This window comes from Coregonus lavaretus, assembly GCF_964263955.1.
Source record: "Coregonus lavaretus genome assembly, chromosome: 28".
NCBI lineage: Eukaryota > Metazoa > Chordata > Actinopteri > Salmoniformes > Salmonidae > Coregonus > Coregonus lavaretus.
The window spans coordinates 33,071,937-33,090,343 of record NC_140015.1 but is presented as its reverse complement, the minus strand read 5'-3'; the positions used below and the strand labels follow the sequence as shown (position 1 = coordinate 33,090,343).

The following is an 18,407-nucleotide window of genomic DNA, read 5'->3' as shown; positions in this document are numbered from 1 at the left end:
TCCATTTGCACCCAAATTCTCTAATGCCCTTATTTTCATCATATTTATTTCTCATCTCTACACAGGCAATACGTTAGTAGCTTTGATTACGTCATTTTCGTGCGACCGAAAGAGGTCCTACTTGTGCTGTCGCACTTCTGTTCAGCGTGTGTTGAATAGGTCAAACGACCTCTCGCTCTGTCAAAGATGTCTCGGTGCCTGAAATTGTTCAAATTCGCTGTGGGTTCATCTCAAAGGGCCAACTCCAGGCTCCTGTGTTCTGGACGAGGATTGGGTAGTAGGACTGTCACGAGCACATTCAGTGAAGGTAAGCCGCTAGCCGGCTAGCTAACGGTAGCGAGCTAGCTCATATAACTGCAGTGCATTAGCTAGCCTAACGTTACAGTACACAAGATCACTCACTGTCATTATGCAACATGAACGTGTCGACGACTGGAATGCGGTGTTTATTGACTAATGTATCTAGCTAGCCATCCAACTATTTTTGTTTGAGCTAGCTAGCTGCTTTTGATATTTGGCATCTGGTGAATGAATGACATATGTGACAGAACCATTGCATATAAATATGGGGATAGTTGCCTGCCGGCCCTTAGCATGTACCGCAGCACAGACGACCAGTATCTTTACCAAGGAAATATCCTTGGCCTAACCTACAACTCTATTGTAAGCATTCATCCATGTTGCATCAGATAAATCCAAGGCAAGGACGTTCTAGAAAAACTAACCATGACCACTGACACTCACTCAATGCATTTGAAAATTCAATATGATTATTGCATGACCTCACACCCCGCCTTCTATCTCCTCCTCTCCTGTCAACAGATGCTCATGTCAGGCAACAGCAGAAACAATGGTCCAGAACCGGCATGTGGAACCCCAGCCATCCAGGCCTTGGTCTGACCCAGTACTCCTACTACAGCACCAAGGAAGCTGAGAAAGTCAGTCTGGAGGCAGACAAGGTTCTAGAAGCCGAGAAAGCTCCAGCAACAGAGAAGGTTCCAGAAGTACAGAATATTCTAGAGGCAGAGGAGAAAGCTCCCGAGGAAGAACCCCTGCACACAATCATCCAAGACACAGAGAATGTCCAAGGTGATGTTATGTTTTCTGACCTCAGACCTGTTGTTAGCTAACATTCTCAGTTTTGGGCTATAACAATTGAAACTTCAACCTCACTAGCCATTGATTGTCATAGGATTATGCTTTGGTAACATTAATGGACACTGGATATTTTGATGTGTAGCCTATGATATACTGTAGTCCACATCCAGTGTCCTTAACTTCCTTAGCTTAGCTTTGTATGTTAACAGTTTTCAATCTGATTTGTCCAGGCACCTTTTCCAAGCATGAGTTCCAGGCTGAGACCAAGAAACTCTTGGACATTGTGGCTAGATCTCTGTACTCAGAGAAGGAGGTGGGTGATGGTCTGACCCGTCACAGCAACTTGAGAACTCATTGAATGTATATAAATTACTAACTGATGGACCAGTGATAATATGCCTGCCGTATATAGCTATGTGTTTTAGGAACATTTGGCGAAGATATTCTGTGTTTATAACCTTTTCCCTCTTGGCCCATTGCTCAGGTGTTCATCCGTGAGCTGATCTCCAACGGCAGCGATGCCCTGGAGAAGCTGCGCCACAAGCTGATAACGGGAGGGGGCGACACGGCCCCCATGGAGATCCACCTACAGACGGACCAGGCCAAGGGCACCTTCACCATCCAGGTACGCCCAAACCAGGACGAGGGATTAGGGTGGCTATGGTGACTGGTAACATGGGGTCTTTTGAAATGCTTTTAAGAGTTTATTTACATTTTTTTATCCTGTCTTTCTTAGAAATGTTTTAGTCATGAATCAACTTCAAATTCGAATTTGATCGACTTAAAATGCACATAATCACTGTTTAGATCTTTCTATTCATCATTTCAAAGTTCTGTATAGCACTGAATCAGTCTGCCACCTTGTGGATGAATAGGAACTGCACAGTTATAAAATTGCTGGCTGTAGTTCTGACAGCTTGCTGTAGTTCCGAAGATAGGGAGGAATGTACTACCAAACGGTCCTTTTCTCTTGGTGATGCTTAACAGCAGAGTATTTCTATGCCATTATCTTCCTCTTTTAGGACACCGGAGTTGGGATGAACCAAGAGGAGCTGGTGGCCAACCTGGGGACTATCGCTCGCTCTGGATCCAAGGTAAAAACCTAGCTCCCTTATCTTTGTTACAATTCTTACATTTCCCCATTATCTGCATTCCCATTTTTTTATGATTTAATTCCAATGACTTGAGAAAAATTCTAAAAAAATGTATAGGGCTGTGACAATACACCAGTATCGCAAAATAAATTCCATGACAAAAATGAAAACTCTTTGGTCCTTTGAAAAACCTGCTGTATGTAAAATATTTAGTGCTATAGCTTGGAAAATAATTACATGTGACTCTGGATGACATCATAATGATGTTTGATTCCAACATTAGGGCTGTTTTCCTAAAGAAGTTAAATCAGCTTTGTGTATTGTTTCTTTACCACGCTACTAACGAGTATCGCGATACTGGTATCGTCCTGGCCCAATTTGTTTTTCATTATCAACAATCGCTCATTCAATTACAATTTCAGGGCCTCAGCTTTCCCATTTAATCAATTTGCTCACTTTTGTTGGTGTCTCTTTTCCATTAATTCACATATTTTAGCCCTGTTTCCTCTCTCTTTCTCTCCTCCATCCCTCATTCCTAGGCATTCCTGGATTCCCTGCAGAGCCAGGCAGAGGCCAGCAGCTCCATCATTGGTCAGTTTGGCGTGGGCTTCTACTCTGCCTTCATGGTGGCTGACCGCGTGGACGTCTACTCCCAGTCAGCCGAGCCCGGCAGCCCCGGATACAAGTGGTCCTCTGATGGGTAAGAGCAGAGGGAGGGATGGGGAGGGGAGGAGAGGAATTGATTAGAGCGAGAGAAGAGGAAGGGATGGTGAGAAAGAGGGGGATAGAGAGAGAGAGAGAAGAGAAGGAGCAGGGAGGAGAGGAGGAGAGAGAGGTGGGTTGATGGATTGGGTGAGAAAAGGGAGTGATAGTGAGGTACGTCTTAGTAACACATTTGAATATGTTTGATGTAAAAGACTCGGATCACAGTGTGTAATCTCTGTGCTCCACAGGTCTGGAGTGTTTGAGATAGCTGAGGCCAGTGGGGTCAGAACAGGCACTAAGATAGTGCTGCACCTCAAGGATGACTGCAAGGATTTCTCTGCTGAGGACAGAGTCAAAGGTATGGACCATATAAGACCCCTTTGATGACTGTACTATCTTTTATAGACATTCCACATACATAGTAGACATTCAACATGCATAATATTTTGTGCAAAATTAATGTCAGAGTAAGTGTAAGCGTTGGAGGCTTGCTCGTTGCCCAGTCAGGACTAACGGATGTCATATGTTGTTGCAGAGGTGGTGACCAAATACAGCAACTTTGTCAGCTTCCCCATCTTCCTGAATGGGCGACTAATCAACACTCTTCAGGTGAGCACCTGGCCCACTATTCTGGTTCTATCAACTTCATACAGGGCTGAGATGGATCACAGCGATTATTTTTCATTGGACCGCTCTGATTGTGATGGCTTATTATGTCCTTCATGGAGCTGTTAGTATGGATGAGTTAAATTACTGGGTTTATCAAGTAGTCAATTGAGGGCGTCCGCATCGATTCTAATAGAGGGAATCAACTAATCGGGGGGGAACAAATTCAAGTGACACAAACTGATTGATACATTAATTGGCAGCTAATTTGTTCTGAAAAACTTGTTGGGCTGATCCCCAGTTATTAGTCCTATTTTATAGTGGAGTGTGTGTGCCTGCCTGCCTGCCTGCGTGTGCAGTGAGTGTGTGTGTATCTACCTACCTGCATGCTCTGTGTAACAGTGTATCATATGGTATATTAACCTCCCTCTCCCCAGGCCCTGTGGATGATGGAGCCTAAGTCGATCAGTGAGTGGCAGCATGAGGAGTTCTACCGCTACGTGGCTCAGTCGTACGACAAGCCCCGCTACACACTGCACTACCGCGCTGATGCCCCCGTCAACATCCGCTCCATCTTCTACGTCCCAGACGTGGTGAGGAAAGGGAGTAGGGTCAGGGTGGATCTTGGGGGTGGGGAGATGGGAGTTTGGGAGAGGGGTAAGATGTACTAAGGGTGTGACTGGGGGCTGGAAGGTTGGGACTTGAGGCTTGTGAGCAGAGAATAGAGGGGTAGGGGGCACTGTGGGGTAGGGGGGAATAGAGGGGTAGGGGGCACTGTGGGGTAGTGGGGGAATAGAGGGGTAGGGGGCACTGTGGGGTAGGGGGGAATAGAGGGGTAGGGGGCACTGTGGGGTGGGGGGGATAGAGGGGTAGGTGGCACTGGGATGGGGGGCGGGAATAGAGGGGTAGGTGGCACTGTGGGGTAGGGGGGAATAGAGGGGTAGGTGGCACTGTGGGGTTGGGGGGGAATAGAGGGGTAGGGGGGGGTAGAGGGGTAGGTGGCTCTGTGGGGTGGGGGGGGGTAGAGGGGTAGGTGGCACTGTGGGGTGGGGGGGAATAGAGGGGTAGGGGGGGGGTAGAGGGGTAGGTGGCTCTGTGGGGTGGGGGGGAATAGAGGGGTAGGGGGGGGGTAGAGGGGTAGGTGGCTCTGTGGGGTAGGGGGGGAATAGAGGGGTAGGGGGGGGGTAGAGGGGTAGGTGGCACTGTGGGGTGGGGGGGAATAGAGGGGTAGGTGGCACTGTGGGGTAGGGGGGGAATAGAGGGGTAGGGGTGTGACTGGGGAGTGGAAGGGCTGGGGAGAGGGGAAAGGAGCAAAGATACTTGTTGAGGAACAGAGAGAAACTAATGTGATGTTAAAGTAGATCTTTCTGAGGTCAAGGCTCTGTGACATAATAACACCACAGTTGTTAATGTTGGATGTACCGGTATGTTCATGACTGTCTCTAATATTACTGTGTGTGAGCAGAAGCCGTCCATGTTTGACGTGAGCAGAGAGATGGGCTCCAGCGTGGCTCTGTACAGCAGGAAGGTTCTCATCCAGACCAAGGCCACTGAAATCCTGCCCAAGTGGCTACGCTTCCTTAGAGGTCAGTCTTTATTCAGTACCTCCTCAGCTGTGCCCATCTTAATCTGTCTCCCTTCATCTTTCCCCCCTTATCTGCCCTCTGGTGTGTGTTTCCTTGTCTGACTTCACTTTGTCGGTCTCTTTCCGGATCCTTTGTTGATTGTAAATGCTAGTGTTACAGTATAACTGTGTGTTTCTGTATTTGTGTATACAGGTGTGGTGGACAGTGAGGATATCCCATTGAACCTGAGCAGAGAGCTGCTGCAGGAGAGCACCCTCATCAGGTGAGACTGGAGCCCTACAACACATCAGCTCTTTCCAGACGATGACACTCCAATTAGCTATTGCTAGTCTGTAGCACACATCACCCCTCTGTTCCATACAGCATCTTTCTACTCCTACTCCCTTACATCCATGGCTCTCTCACTCCCTTCGTTTTATTCTCTCTCATGCTCTCCGCCTCTTTCATGATTTCCATCCCTCCCTCTCTCTCTCTCTACAGGAAGCTGAGGGATGTGCTACAGCAGCGTATCATCAAGTTCCTGATGGACCAGAGTAAGAAGGAACCTGAGAAGTACGCCAAGTTCTTTGAGGACTACGGCCTGTTCATCAGGGAGGGTATCGTCACCACACAGGAGCAGGACGTCAGGGTGAGACTGGGGGGCTGGGATAGGGGAGAGCTGGGGTGGAGGAATGGAGGCGTAAAGTAGAAAAACATATTGGTATGGATGTAGGTTGTTTTTGGTATTATCAGGTTTTTTGTGGAAGGGAGCAAGAGGGTTATGTCCTAAGAATCAGAAATGTGACTTATATCAGTCATATCCCACACTCATTATCACTCATTATCACTCTGTTTTTGGTCTTCTCTTATCTTCTCCTTTCTGTCTCTGTCTTTCTCTCTCTGTGTACAGGAGGACATCGGCAAGCTGTTGAGATTTGAGTCTTCGGCGCTACCCGCGGGCCAGCAGACCAACCTGATGGAGTACGGTTCCCGTATGAAGGCCGGGACACGTAACATCTACTACCTGTGTGCCCCAAACCGACACCTGGCTGAACACTCCCCCTACTTTGAGGCCATGAAGCAGAAAGACATGGAGGTGAGTTGTTTTCAGATAGCCTGCTACTGGGATCTGTTGGCTGTCTTGCTAACTCCTATGAGCATTGTCATGTCAAACAACGACCATACATCTGGGGCCAGGCTACTTTTCAGATGGGAATTTAAGACAGAAGTGCGGGGCAAGTTGTTTCATCATTACTCCCTCGAGTTGTTTCACCATTACTCCCTCTAGTTGTTTCACCATTACTCCCTCGAGTTGTTTCATCATTACTCCCTCGAGTTGTTTCACCATTACTCCTTCTAGTTGTTTCACCATTACTCCCTCGAGTTGTTTCATCATTACTCCCTCTAGTTGTTTCACCATTACTCCTTCTAGTTGTTTCACCATTACTCCTTCTAGTTGTTTCACCATTACTCCCTCGAGTTGTTTCACCATTACTCCCTCGAGTTGTTTCACCATTACTCCTTCTAGTTGTTTCACCATTACTCCCTCGAGTTGTTTCACCATTACTCCCTCGAGTTGTTTCACCATTACTCCCTCGAGTTGTTTCACCATTACTCCCTCGAGTTGTTTCACCATTACTCCCTCGAGTTGTTTCACCATTACTCCCTCGAGTTGTTTCACCATTACTCCCTCGAGTTGTTTCACCATTACTCCCTCGAGTTGTTGTCAGTGTCTAACTTTTTCTTTGTCTCTCCAGGTGCTGTTCTGCTATGAACAGTTTGACGAGCTCACCCTCCTGCACCTCAGAGAGTTTGACAAGAAGAAGCTGATCTCTGTGGAAACAGACATTGTGGTGGACCACTACAAGGAGGAGAAGTACCAGGACAGCAAGCCAGGTAAGACCTCTCTCTCTCTCAGACCAGGTCACTGAATGCTGTGTGAAGTTAGATTCATTTGAGGGGTAATCCTTAGTTTCACTAAAGTCGCATTTTCACTTAATCGTGCATTGATGTCAATAACCAAGTTTCCATCCAACCGTTTGATGCCAGTAATGTACTTGTGGGATAAAAAATGTCACGACAGGCCTGATGGAAACAGCTAATTTGTCGGTTAACTTTCCAAATGTCGACAAAACGAAACACGCTAGACAAGGTGGGATATTTTTGGGTCTGTACAATTAATGATGCGAGAAATTGTGGTGGAAATGCTTTTATGCGCAAATATTGTGTGGTCCTTCCACTACAACTCGGGAAAGCATGCAGTTTATTAGGCTACAGATTAAATAAATGATGAACTTCACAGGGTGGTGAAAGTGCAAGGTGATGAGCTTTCCAATAAATATTGAGGGTCTTATTCTGGTGACATGATGATCGATGCTTGGCTGCCGTTTGACAAATAAAAAGAATCTCGCACTTTTGTCCATAATAATGTCATCATGTTGTAGGCTATACCTGCACTGTATCTGCAAGATGTTGGTTAGAGCACACGTGCCAATACCAGAGTGGGCACACTCGCTATATAACAACATTTTTGAAAATGCGATGGAAACCCATTTAACTTGCATTTTTTTATTCCGTACATGAGAATTTAATAGCAAATAGTATTTTTATGTGCACTATGTAATCACGCACAGCCTTTTATCCTCAAGTCAATTTGATGGAAACACATCACTGGTGGGAAATGCACTTATTGTTTTTATGCAGATTTTAGAATATTCACATGAAAATCTGTCGCTAATTGGATGGAAAACTAGCTAATGGGAGAATAAGTTAAATTTGCCCCTTAGCCTCCAACCACAGCCCCAGAGCTAATCTAGGAGTTAACCTAGCTTCTGACAGTAATATGAAGTACTCTAATACTGACTCCATGTTCTCTCCTGTGTCTATAGCCTCTGAGCGTCTGACAGAGGAGCAGGCAGAGGATCTGATCTCCTGGATGAGGAACAATCTGGGAAACAGAGTCACCAACATCAAGGTACAGTTACTCTACCATTACTATCTACACTAGTCACCATGATCACTATAACCCACTAACCCAATAGGGAACGGCCCAACACTATAATACAGGGTTTCCCAAACTTGGTCCTGGGGCCCCCCTGGGTGCATGTTTTGGTTTTTGCCCTAGCACTACACAGCTGATTCAAAAACCAAAACGTGTACCCAGGGGGGCCCCAGGACCGAGTTTGGGAAACCCTGCTATAACACACCAACCCAGGGTCTCTTCACTATAACACACCAACCCAGTAGTTAACGACCCAGGTTCTCTTCACTATAACACACCAACCCAGTAGTTAACGACCCAGGTTCTCTATCACTATAACACACCAACCCAGTAGTTAACGGTCCAGGTTCTCTATCACTATAACACACCAACCCAGTAGTTAACGACCCAGGTTCTCTTCACTATAACACACCAACCCAGTAGTTAATGACCCAGGTTCTCTATCACTATAACACACCAACCCAGTAGTTAACTGTCCAGGTTCTCTATCACTATAACACACCAACCCAGTAGTTAACTGTCCAGGTTCTCTATCACTATAACACACCAACCCAGTAGTTAACTGTCCAGGTTCTCTATCACTATAACACACCAACCCAGTAGTTAACGGTCCAGGTTCTCTATCACTATAACACACCAACCCAGTAGTTAACGGTCCAGGTTCTCTATCACTATAACACACCAACCCAGTAGTTAACGACCCAGGTTCTCTTCACTATAACACACCAACCCAGTAGTTAATGACCCAGGTTCTCTATCACTATAACACACCAACCCAGTAGTTAACTGTCCAGGTTCTCTATCACTATAACACACCAACCCAGTAGTTAACTGTCCAGGTTCTCTATCACTATAACACACCAACCCAGTAGTTAACTGTCCAGGTTCTCTATCACTATAACACACCAACCCAGTAGTTAACGGTCCAGGTTCTCTATCACTATAACACACCAACCCAGTAGTTAACGGTCCAGGTTCTCTATCACTATAACACACCAACCCAGTAGTTAACGGTCCAGGTTCTCTATCACTATAACACACCAACCCAGTAGTTAACGACCCAGGTTCTCTATCACTATAACACACCAACCCAGTAGTTAACGACCCAGGTTCTCTATCACTATAACACACCAACCCAGTAGTTAACGGTCTAGGTTCTCTATCACTATAACACACCAACCCAGTAGTTAACGACCCAGGGTCTCTTCACTATAACACACCAACCCAGTAGTTAACGACCCAGGGTCTCTTCACTATAACACACCAACCCAGTAGTTAATGGTCCAGGTTCTCTTCACTATAACACACCAACCCAGTAGTTAACGGTCCAGGTTCTCTATCACTATAACACACCAACCCAGTAGTTAACGGTCCAGGTTCTCTATCACTATAACACACCAACCCAGTAGTTAACGGTCCAGGTTCTCTATCACTATAACACACCAACCCAGTAGTTAACGGTCCAGGTTCTCTATCAATATAACACACCAACCCAGTAGTTAACGGTCCAGGGTCTCTATCAATATAACACACCAACCCAGTAGTTAACGACCCAGGTTCTCTATCACTATAACACACCAACCCAGTAGTTAACGGTCCAGGTTCTCTATCACTATAACACACCAACCCAGTAGTTAACGACCCAGGGTCTCTTCACTATAACACACCAACCCAGTAGTTAACGGTCCAGGTTCTCTATCACTATAACACACCAACCCAGTAGTTAACGGTCCAGGTTCTCTATCACTATAACACACCAACCCAGTAGTTAACGACCCAGGGTCTCTTCACTATAACACACCAACCCTGTAGTTAACGGTCCAGGTTCTCTATCACTATAACACACCAACCCAGTAGTTAACGGTCCAGGTTCTCTATCACTATAACACACCAACCCAGTAGTTAACGACCCAGGTTCTCTTCACTATAACACACCAACCCAGTAGTTAACGACCCAGGTTCTCTATCACTATAACACACCAACCCTGTAGTTAACGACCCAGGTTCTCTATCACTATAACACACCAACCCTGTAGTTAACGGTCCAGGTTCTCTATCACTATAACACACCAACCCAGTAGTTAACGGTCCAGGGTATCTTCACTATAACACACCAACCCAGTAGTTAACGGTCCAGGTTCTCTATCACTATAACACACCAACCCAGTAGTTAACGGTCCAGGTTCTCTATCACTATAACACACCAACCCAGTAGTTAACGGTCCAGGTTCTCTATCACTATAACACACCAACCCTGTAGTTAACGACCCAGGTTCTCTATCACTATAACACACCAACCCTGTAGTTAACGGTCCAGGGTATCTTCACTATAACACACCAACCCAGTAGTTAACGACCCAGGTTCTCTATCACTATAACACACCAACCCTGTAGTTAACGGTCCAGGTTCTCTATCACTATAACACACCAACCCAGTAGTTAACGTCCCAGGGTATCTTCACTATAACACACCAACCCAGTAGTTAACGGTCCAGGGTCTCTATCAATATAACACACCAACCCAGTAGTTAACGACCCAGGTTCTCTATCACTATAACACACCAACCCAGTAGTTAACGGTCCAGGTTCTCTATCACTATAACACACCAACCCAGTAGTTAACGACCCAGGATCTCTATCACTATAACACACCAACCCAGTAGTTAACGGTCCAGGTTCTCTATCACTATAACACACCAACCCAGTAGTTAACGACCCAGGGTCTCTTCACTATAACACACCAACCCAGTAGTTAACGGTCCAGGTTCTCTATCACTATAACACACCAACCCAGTAGTTAACGGTCCAGGTTCTCTATCACTATAACACACCAACCCAGTAGTTAACGACCCAGGGTCTCTTCACTATAACACACCAACCCTGTAGTTAACGGTCCAGGTTCTCTATCACTATAACACACCAACCCAGTAGTTAACGGTCCAGGTTCTCTATCACTATAACACACCAACCCAGTAGTTAACGACCCAGGGTCTCTTCACTATAACACACCAACCCTGTAGTTAACGGTCCAGGTTCTCTATCACTATAACACACCAACCCAGTAGTTAACAACCCAGGGTCTCTTCACTATAACACACCAACCCAGTAGTTAACGGTCCAGGTTCTCTATAATAATAATAATATAATATGCCATTTAGCAGACGCTTTTATCCAAAGCGACTTACAGTCATGCGTGCATACATTTTTTGTGTATGGGTGGTCCCGGGGATCGAACCCACTACCTTGGCGTTACAAGCGCCGTGCTCTACCAGCTGAGCTACAGAGGACCACATTCTCTATCACTATAATACACCAACCCAGTAGTTAACGACCCAGGGTATCTTCACTATAACACACCAACCCAGTAGTTAACGGTCCAGGTTCTCTTCACTATAACACACCAACCCAGTAGTTAACGACCCAGGTTCTCTATCACTATAACACACCAACCCAGTAGTTAACGACCCAGGTTCTCTATCACTATAACACACCAACCCAGTAGTTAACGGTCCAGGTTCTCTATCACTATAACACACCAACCCAGTAGTTAACGGTCCAGGTTCTCTATCACTATAACACACCAACCCAGTAGTTAACGGTCCAGGTTCTCTATCACTATAACACACCAACCCAGTAGTTAACGGTCCAGGTTCTCTATCACTATAACACACCAACCCAGTAGTTAACGACCCAGGGTATCTTCACTATAACACACCAACCCAGTAGTTAACGACCCAGGTTCTCTATCACTATAACACACCAACCCAGTAGTTAACGGTCCAGGTTCTCTATCACTATAACACACCAACCCAGTAGTTAACGGTCCAGGTTCTCTATCACTATAACACACCAACCCAGTAGTTAACGGTCCAGGTTCTCTATCACTATAACACACCAACCCAGTAGTTAACGGTCCAGGTTCTCTTCACTATAACACACCAACCCAGTAGTTAACGACCCAGGTTCTCTATCACTATAACACACCAACCCAGTAGTTAACGGTCCAGGTTCTCTATCACTATAACACACCAACCCAGTAGTTAACGACCCAGGGTATCTTCACTATAACACACCAACCCAGTAGTTAACGGTCCAGGTTCTCTATCACTATAACACACCAACCCAGTAGTTAACGGTCCAGGGTATCTTCACTATAACACACCAACCCAGTAGTTAACGACCCAGGGTCTCTTCACTATAACACACCAACCCAGTAGTTAACGGTCCAGGTTCTCTATCACTATAACACACCAACCCAGTAGTTAACGGTCCAGGTTCTCTATCACTATAACACACCAACCCAGTAGTTAACGGTCCAGGTTCTCTATCACTATAACACACCAACCCAGTAGTTAACGGTCCAGGTTCTCTATCACTATAACACACCAACCCAGTAGTTAACGACCCAGGGTATCTTCACTATAACACACCAACCCAGTAGTTAACGACCCAGGTTCTCTATCACTATAACACACCAACCCAGTAGTTAACGGTCCAGGTTCTCTATCACTATAACACACCAACCCAGTAGTTAACGGTCCAGGTTCTCTATCACTATAACACACCAACCCAGTAGTTAACGGTCCAGGTTCTCTATCACTATAACACACCAACCCAGTAGTTAACGGTCCAGGTTCTCTATCACTATAACACACCAACCCAGTAGTTAACAACCCAGGGTCTCTTCACTATAACACACCAACCCAGTAGTTAACGGTCCAGGTTCTCTATAATAATAATAATATAATATGCCATTTAGCAGACGCTTTTATCCAAAGCGACTTACAGTCATGCGTGCATACATTTTTTGTGTATGGGTGGTCCCGGGGATCGAACCCACTACCTTGGCGTTACAAGCGCCGTGCTCTACCAGCTGAGCTACAGAGGACCACATTCTCTATCACTATAATACACCAACCCAGTAGTTAACGACCCAGGGTATCTTCACTATAACACACCAACCCAGTAGTTAACGGTCCAGGTTCTCTTCACTATAACACACCAACCCAGTAGTTAACGACCCAGGTTCTCTATCACTATAACACACCAACCCAGTAGTTAACGACCCAGGTTCTCTATCACTATAACACACCAACCCAGTAGTTAACGGTCCAGGTTCTCTTCACTATAACACACCAACCCAGTAGTTAACGACCCAGGTTCTCTATCACTATAACACACCAACCCAGTAGTTAACGACCCAGGTTCTCTATCACTATAACACACCAACCCAGTAGTTAACGGTCCAGGTTCTCTATCACTATAACACACCAACCCAGTAGTTAACGGTCCAGGTTCTCTATCACTATAACACACCAACCCAGTAGTTAACGACCCAGGTTCTCTATCACTATAACACACCAACCCAGTAGTTAACGGTCCAGGTTCTCTATCACTATAACACACCAACCCAGTAGTTAACGGTCCAGGTTCTCTCTCACTATAACACACCAACCCAGTAGTTAACGGTCCAGGTTCTCTATCACTATAACACACCAACCCAGTAGTTAACGACCCAGGTTCTCTATCACTATAACACACCAACCCAGTAGTTAACGGTCCAGGTTCTCTATCACTATAACACACCAACCCAGTAGTTAACGGTCCAGGTTCTCTATCACTATAACACACCAACCCAGTAGTTAACGACCCAGGTTCTCTATCACTATAACACACCAACCCAGTAGTTAACGGTCCAGGTTCTCTATCACTATAACACACCAACCCAGTAGTTAACGGTCCAGGTTCTCTATCACTATAACACACCAACCCAGTAGTTAACGGTCCAGGTTCTCTATCACTATAACACACCAACCCAGTAGTTAACGGTCCAGGTTCTCTATCACTATAACACACCAACCCAGTAGTTAACGACCCAGGGTATCTTCACTATAACACACCAACCCAGTAGTTAACGACCCAGGTTCTCTATCACTATAACACACCAACCCAGTAGTTAACGGTCCAGGTTCTCTATCACTATAACACACCAACCCAGTAGTTAACGGTCCAGGTTCTCTATCACTATAACACACCAACCCAGTAGTTAACGGTCCAGGTTCTCTATCACTATAACACACCAACCCAGTAGTTAACGGTCCAGGTTCTCTTCACTATAACACACCAACCCAGTAGTTAACGACCCAGGTTCTCTATCACTATAACACACCAACCCAGTAGTTAACGACCCAGGGTCTCTTCACTATAACACACCAACCCAGTAGTTAACGGTCCAGGTTCTCTATCACTATAACACACCAACCCAGTAGTTAACGGTCCAGGTTCTCTATCACTATAACACACCAACCCAGTAGTTAACGGTCCAGGTTCTCTATCACTATAACACACCAACCCAGTAGTTAACGACCCAGGGTCTCTTCACTATAACACACCAACCCAGTAGCTAACGACCCAGGGTCTCTTCACTATAACACACCAACCCAGTAGTTAACGGTCCAGGTTCTCTATCAATATAACACACCAACCCAGTAGTTAACGGTCCAGGGTCTCTATCAATATAACACACCAACCCAGTAGTTAACGACCCAGGTTCTCTATCACTATAACACACCAACCCAGTAGTTAACGGTCCAGGTTCTCTATCACTATAACACACCAACCCAGTAGTTAACGACCCAGGATCTCTATCACTATAACACACCAACCCAGTAGTTAACGGTCCAGGTTCTCTATCACTATAACACACCAACCCAGTAGTTAACGACCCAGGGTCTCTTCACTATAACACACCAACCCAGTAGTTAACGGTCCAGGTTCTCTATCACTATAACACACCAACCCAGTAGTTAACGGTCCAGGTTCTCTATCACTATAACACACCAACCCAGTAGTTAACGACCCAGGGTCTCTTCACTATAACACACCAACCCTGTAGTTAACGGTCCAGGTTCTCTATCACTATAACACACCAACCCAGTAGTTAACGACCCAGGGTCTCTTCACTATAACACACCAACCCTGTAGTTAACGGTCCAGGTTCTCTATCACTATAACACACCAACCCAGTAGTTAACAACCCAGGGTCTCTTCACTATAACACACCAACCCAGTAGTTAACGGTCCAGGTTCTCTATAATAATAATAATATAATATGCCATTTAGCAGACGCTTTTATCCAAAGCGACTTACAGTCATGCGTGCATACATTTTTTGTGTATGGGTGGTCCCGGGGATCGAACCCACTACCTTGGCGTTACAAGCGCCGTGCTCTACCAGCTGAGCTACAGAGGACCACATTCTCTATCACTATAATACACCAACCCAGTAGTTAACGACCCAGGGTATCTTCACTATAACACACCAACCCAGTAGTTAACGGTCCAGGTTCTCTTCACTATAACACACCAACCCAGTAGTTAACGACCCAGGTTCTCTATCACTATAACACACCAACCCAGTAGTTAACGGTCCAGGTTCTCTATCACTATAACACACCAACCCAGTAGTTAACGACCCAGGGTCTCTTCACTATAACACACCAACCCAGTAGTTAACGGTCCAGGTTCTCTATCACTATAACACACCAACCCAGTAGTTAACGGTCCAGGTTCTCTATCACTATAACACACCAACCCAGTAGTTAACGACCCAGGGTCTCTTCACTATAACACACCAACCCTGTAGTTAACGGTCCAGGTTCTCTATCACTATAACACACCAACCCAGTAGTTAACGACCCAGGGTCTCTTCACTATAACACACCAACCCTGTAGTTAACGGTCCAGGTTCTCTATCACTATAACACACCAACCCAGTAGTTAACAACCCAGGGTCTCTTCACTATAACACACCAACCCAGTAGTTAACGGTCCAGGTTCTCTATAATAATAATAATATAATATGCCATTTAGCAGACGCTTTTATCCAAAGCGACTTACAGTCATGCGTGCATACATTTTTTGTGTATGGGTGGTCCCGGGGATCGAACCCACTACCTTGGCGTTACAAGCGCCGTGCTCTACCAGCTGAGCTACAGAGGACCACATTCTCTATCACTATAATACACCAACCCAGTAGTTAACGACCCAGGGTATCTTCACTATAACACACCAACCCAGTAGTTAACGGTCCAGGTTCTCTTCACTATAACACACCAACCCAGTAGTTAACGACCCAGGTTCTCTATCACTATAACACACCAACCCAGTAGTTAACGACCCAGGTTCTCTATCACTATAACACACCAACCCAGTAGTTAACGGTCCAGGTTCTCTATCACTATAACACACCAACCCAGTAGTTAACGGTCCAGGTTCTCTATCACTATAACACACCAACCCAGTAGTTAACGGTCCAGGTTCTCTATCACTATAACACACCAACCCAGTAGTTAACGACCCAGGGTCTCTTCACTATAACACACCAACCCAGTAGTTAACGGTCCAGGTTCTCTATCACTATAACACACCAACCCAGTAGTTAACGGTCCAGGTTCTCTATCACTATAACACACCAACCCAGTAGTTAACGACCCAGGGTCTCTTCACTATAACACACCAACCCTGTAGTTAACGGTCCAGGTTCTCTATCACTATAACACACCAACCCAGTAGTTAACGGTCCAGGTTCTCTATCACTATAACACACCAACCCAGTAGTTAACGACCCAGGTTCTCTTCACTATAACACACCAACCCAGTAGTTAACGACCCAGGTTCTCTATCACTATAACACACCAACCCTGTAGTTAACGACCCAGGTTCTCTATCACTATAACACACCAACCCTGTAGTTAACGGTCCAGGTTCTCTATCACTATAACACACCAACCCAGTAGTTAACGGTCCAGGGTATCTTCACTATAACACACCAACCCAGTAGTTAACGACCCAGGTTCTCTATCACTATAACACACCAACCCTGTAGTTAACGGTCCAGGTTCTCTATCACTATAACACACCAACCCAGTAGTTAACGACCCAGGGTATCTTCACTATAACACACCAACCCAGTAGTTAACGGTCCAGGTTCTCTATCACTATAACACACCAACCCTGTAGTTAACGGTCCAGGTTCTCTATCACTATAACACACCAACCCTGTAGTTAACGGTCCAGGTTCTCTATCACTATAACACACCAACCCAGTAGTTAACGACCCAGGGTCTCTTCACTATAACACACCAACCCAGTAGTTAACGGTCTAGGTTCTCTATCACTATAACACACCAACCCAGTAGTTAACGACCCAGGGTCTCTTCACTATAACACACCAACCCAGTAGCTAACGACCCAGGGTCTCTTCACTATAACACACCAACCCAGTAGTTAACGGTCCAGGTTCTCTATCAATATAACACACCAACCCAGTAGTTAACGGTCCAGGGTCTCTATCAATATAACACACCAACCCAGTAGTTAACGACCCAGGTTCTCTATCACTATAACACACCAACCCAGTAGTTAACGGTCCAGGTTCTCTATCACTATAACACACCAACCCAGTAGTTAACGACCCAGGATCTCTATCACTATAACACACCAACCCAGTAGTTAACGGTCCAGGTTCTCTATCACTATAACACACCAACCCAGTAGTTAACGACCCAGGGTCTCTTCACTATAACACACCAACCCAGTAGTTAACGGTCCAGGTTCTCTATCACTATAACACACCAACCCAGTAGTTAACGGTCCAGGTTCTCTATCACTATAACACACCAACCCAGTAGTTAACGACCCAGGGTCTCTTCACTATAACACACCAACCCTGTAGTTAACGGTCCAGGTTCTCTATCACTATAACACACCAACCCAGTAGTTAACGGTCCAGGTTCTCTATCACTATAACACACCAACCCAGTAGTTAACGACCCAGGGTCTCTTCACTATAACACACCAACCCTGTAGTTAACGGTCCAGGTTCTCTATCACTATAACACACCAACCCAGTAGTTAACAACCCAGGGTCTCTTCACTATAACACACCAACCCAGTAGTTAACGGTCCAGGTTCTCTATAATAATAATAATATAATATGCCATTTAGCAGACGCTTTTATCCAAAGCGACTTACAGTCATGCGTGCATACATTTTTTGTGTATGGGTGGTCCCGGGGATCGAACCCACTACCTTGGCGTTACAAGCGCCGTGCTCTACCAGCTGAGCTACAGAGGACCACATTCTCTATCACTATAATACACCAACCCAGTAGTTAACGACCCAGGGTATCTTCACTATAACACACCAACCCAGTAGTTAACGGTCCAGGTTCTCTTCACTATAACACACCAACCCAGTAGTTAACGACCCAGGTTCTCTATCACTATAACACACCAACCCAGTAGTTAACGACCCAGGTTCTCTATCACTATAACAC

General features: G+C 45.6%; 1 protein-coding gene across 3 annotated transcripts in view; it reads left to right on the top strand.

Annotated features, from left to right (window-relative positions):
- Positions 1 to 123: 123 nt before the first annotated feature.
- LOC311104284 (heat shock protein 75 kDa, mitochondrial-like) overlaps positions 124 to 18,407 on the top strand; it is a 58,327-nt gene continuing 40,043 nt past the window's right edge. For 2 of the 3 annotated variants that reach the window (XM_084146079.1, XM_084146080.1), the window contains exons 1-15: positions 129 to 307; positions 823 to 1,089; positions 1,329 to 1,411; positions 1,583 to 1,723; positions 2,121 to 2,192; positions 2,732 to 2,892; positions 3,146 to 3,255; positions 3,433 to 3,506; positions 3,941 to 4,096; positions 4,969 to 5,089; positions 5,282 to 5,351; positions 5,570 to 5,717; positions 5,979 to 6,164; positions 6,826 to 6,964; positions 7,957 to 8,042. In XM_084146079.1, the coding sequence (XP_084002205.1) occupies positions 187 to 307; positions 823 to 1,089; positions 1,329 to 1,411; positions 1,583 to 1,723; positions 2,121 to 2,192; positions 2,732 to 2,892; positions 3,146 to 3,255; positions 3,433 to 3,506; positions 3,941 to 4,096; positions 4,969 to 5,089; positions 5,282 to 5,351; positions 5,570 to 5,717; positions 5,979 to 6,164; positions 6,826 to 6,964; positions 7,957 to 8,042 (1,935 nt within the window). In that variant the 5' untranslated portion in view covers positions 129 to 186. Of the gene's footprint in view, positions 308 to 822; positions 1,090 to 1,328; positions 1,412 to 1,582; positions 1,724 to 2,120; positions 2,193 to 2,731; positions 2,893 to 3,145; positions 3,256 to 3,432; positions 3,507 to 3,940; positions 4,097 to 4,968; positions 5,090 to 5,281; positions 5,352 to 5,569; positions 5,718 to 5,978; positions 6,165 to 6,825; positions 6,965 to 7,956; positions 8,043 to 18,407 lie in introns of all 3 variants that reach the window. The other variant, XM_084146078.1, reaches the window with a different exon arrangement.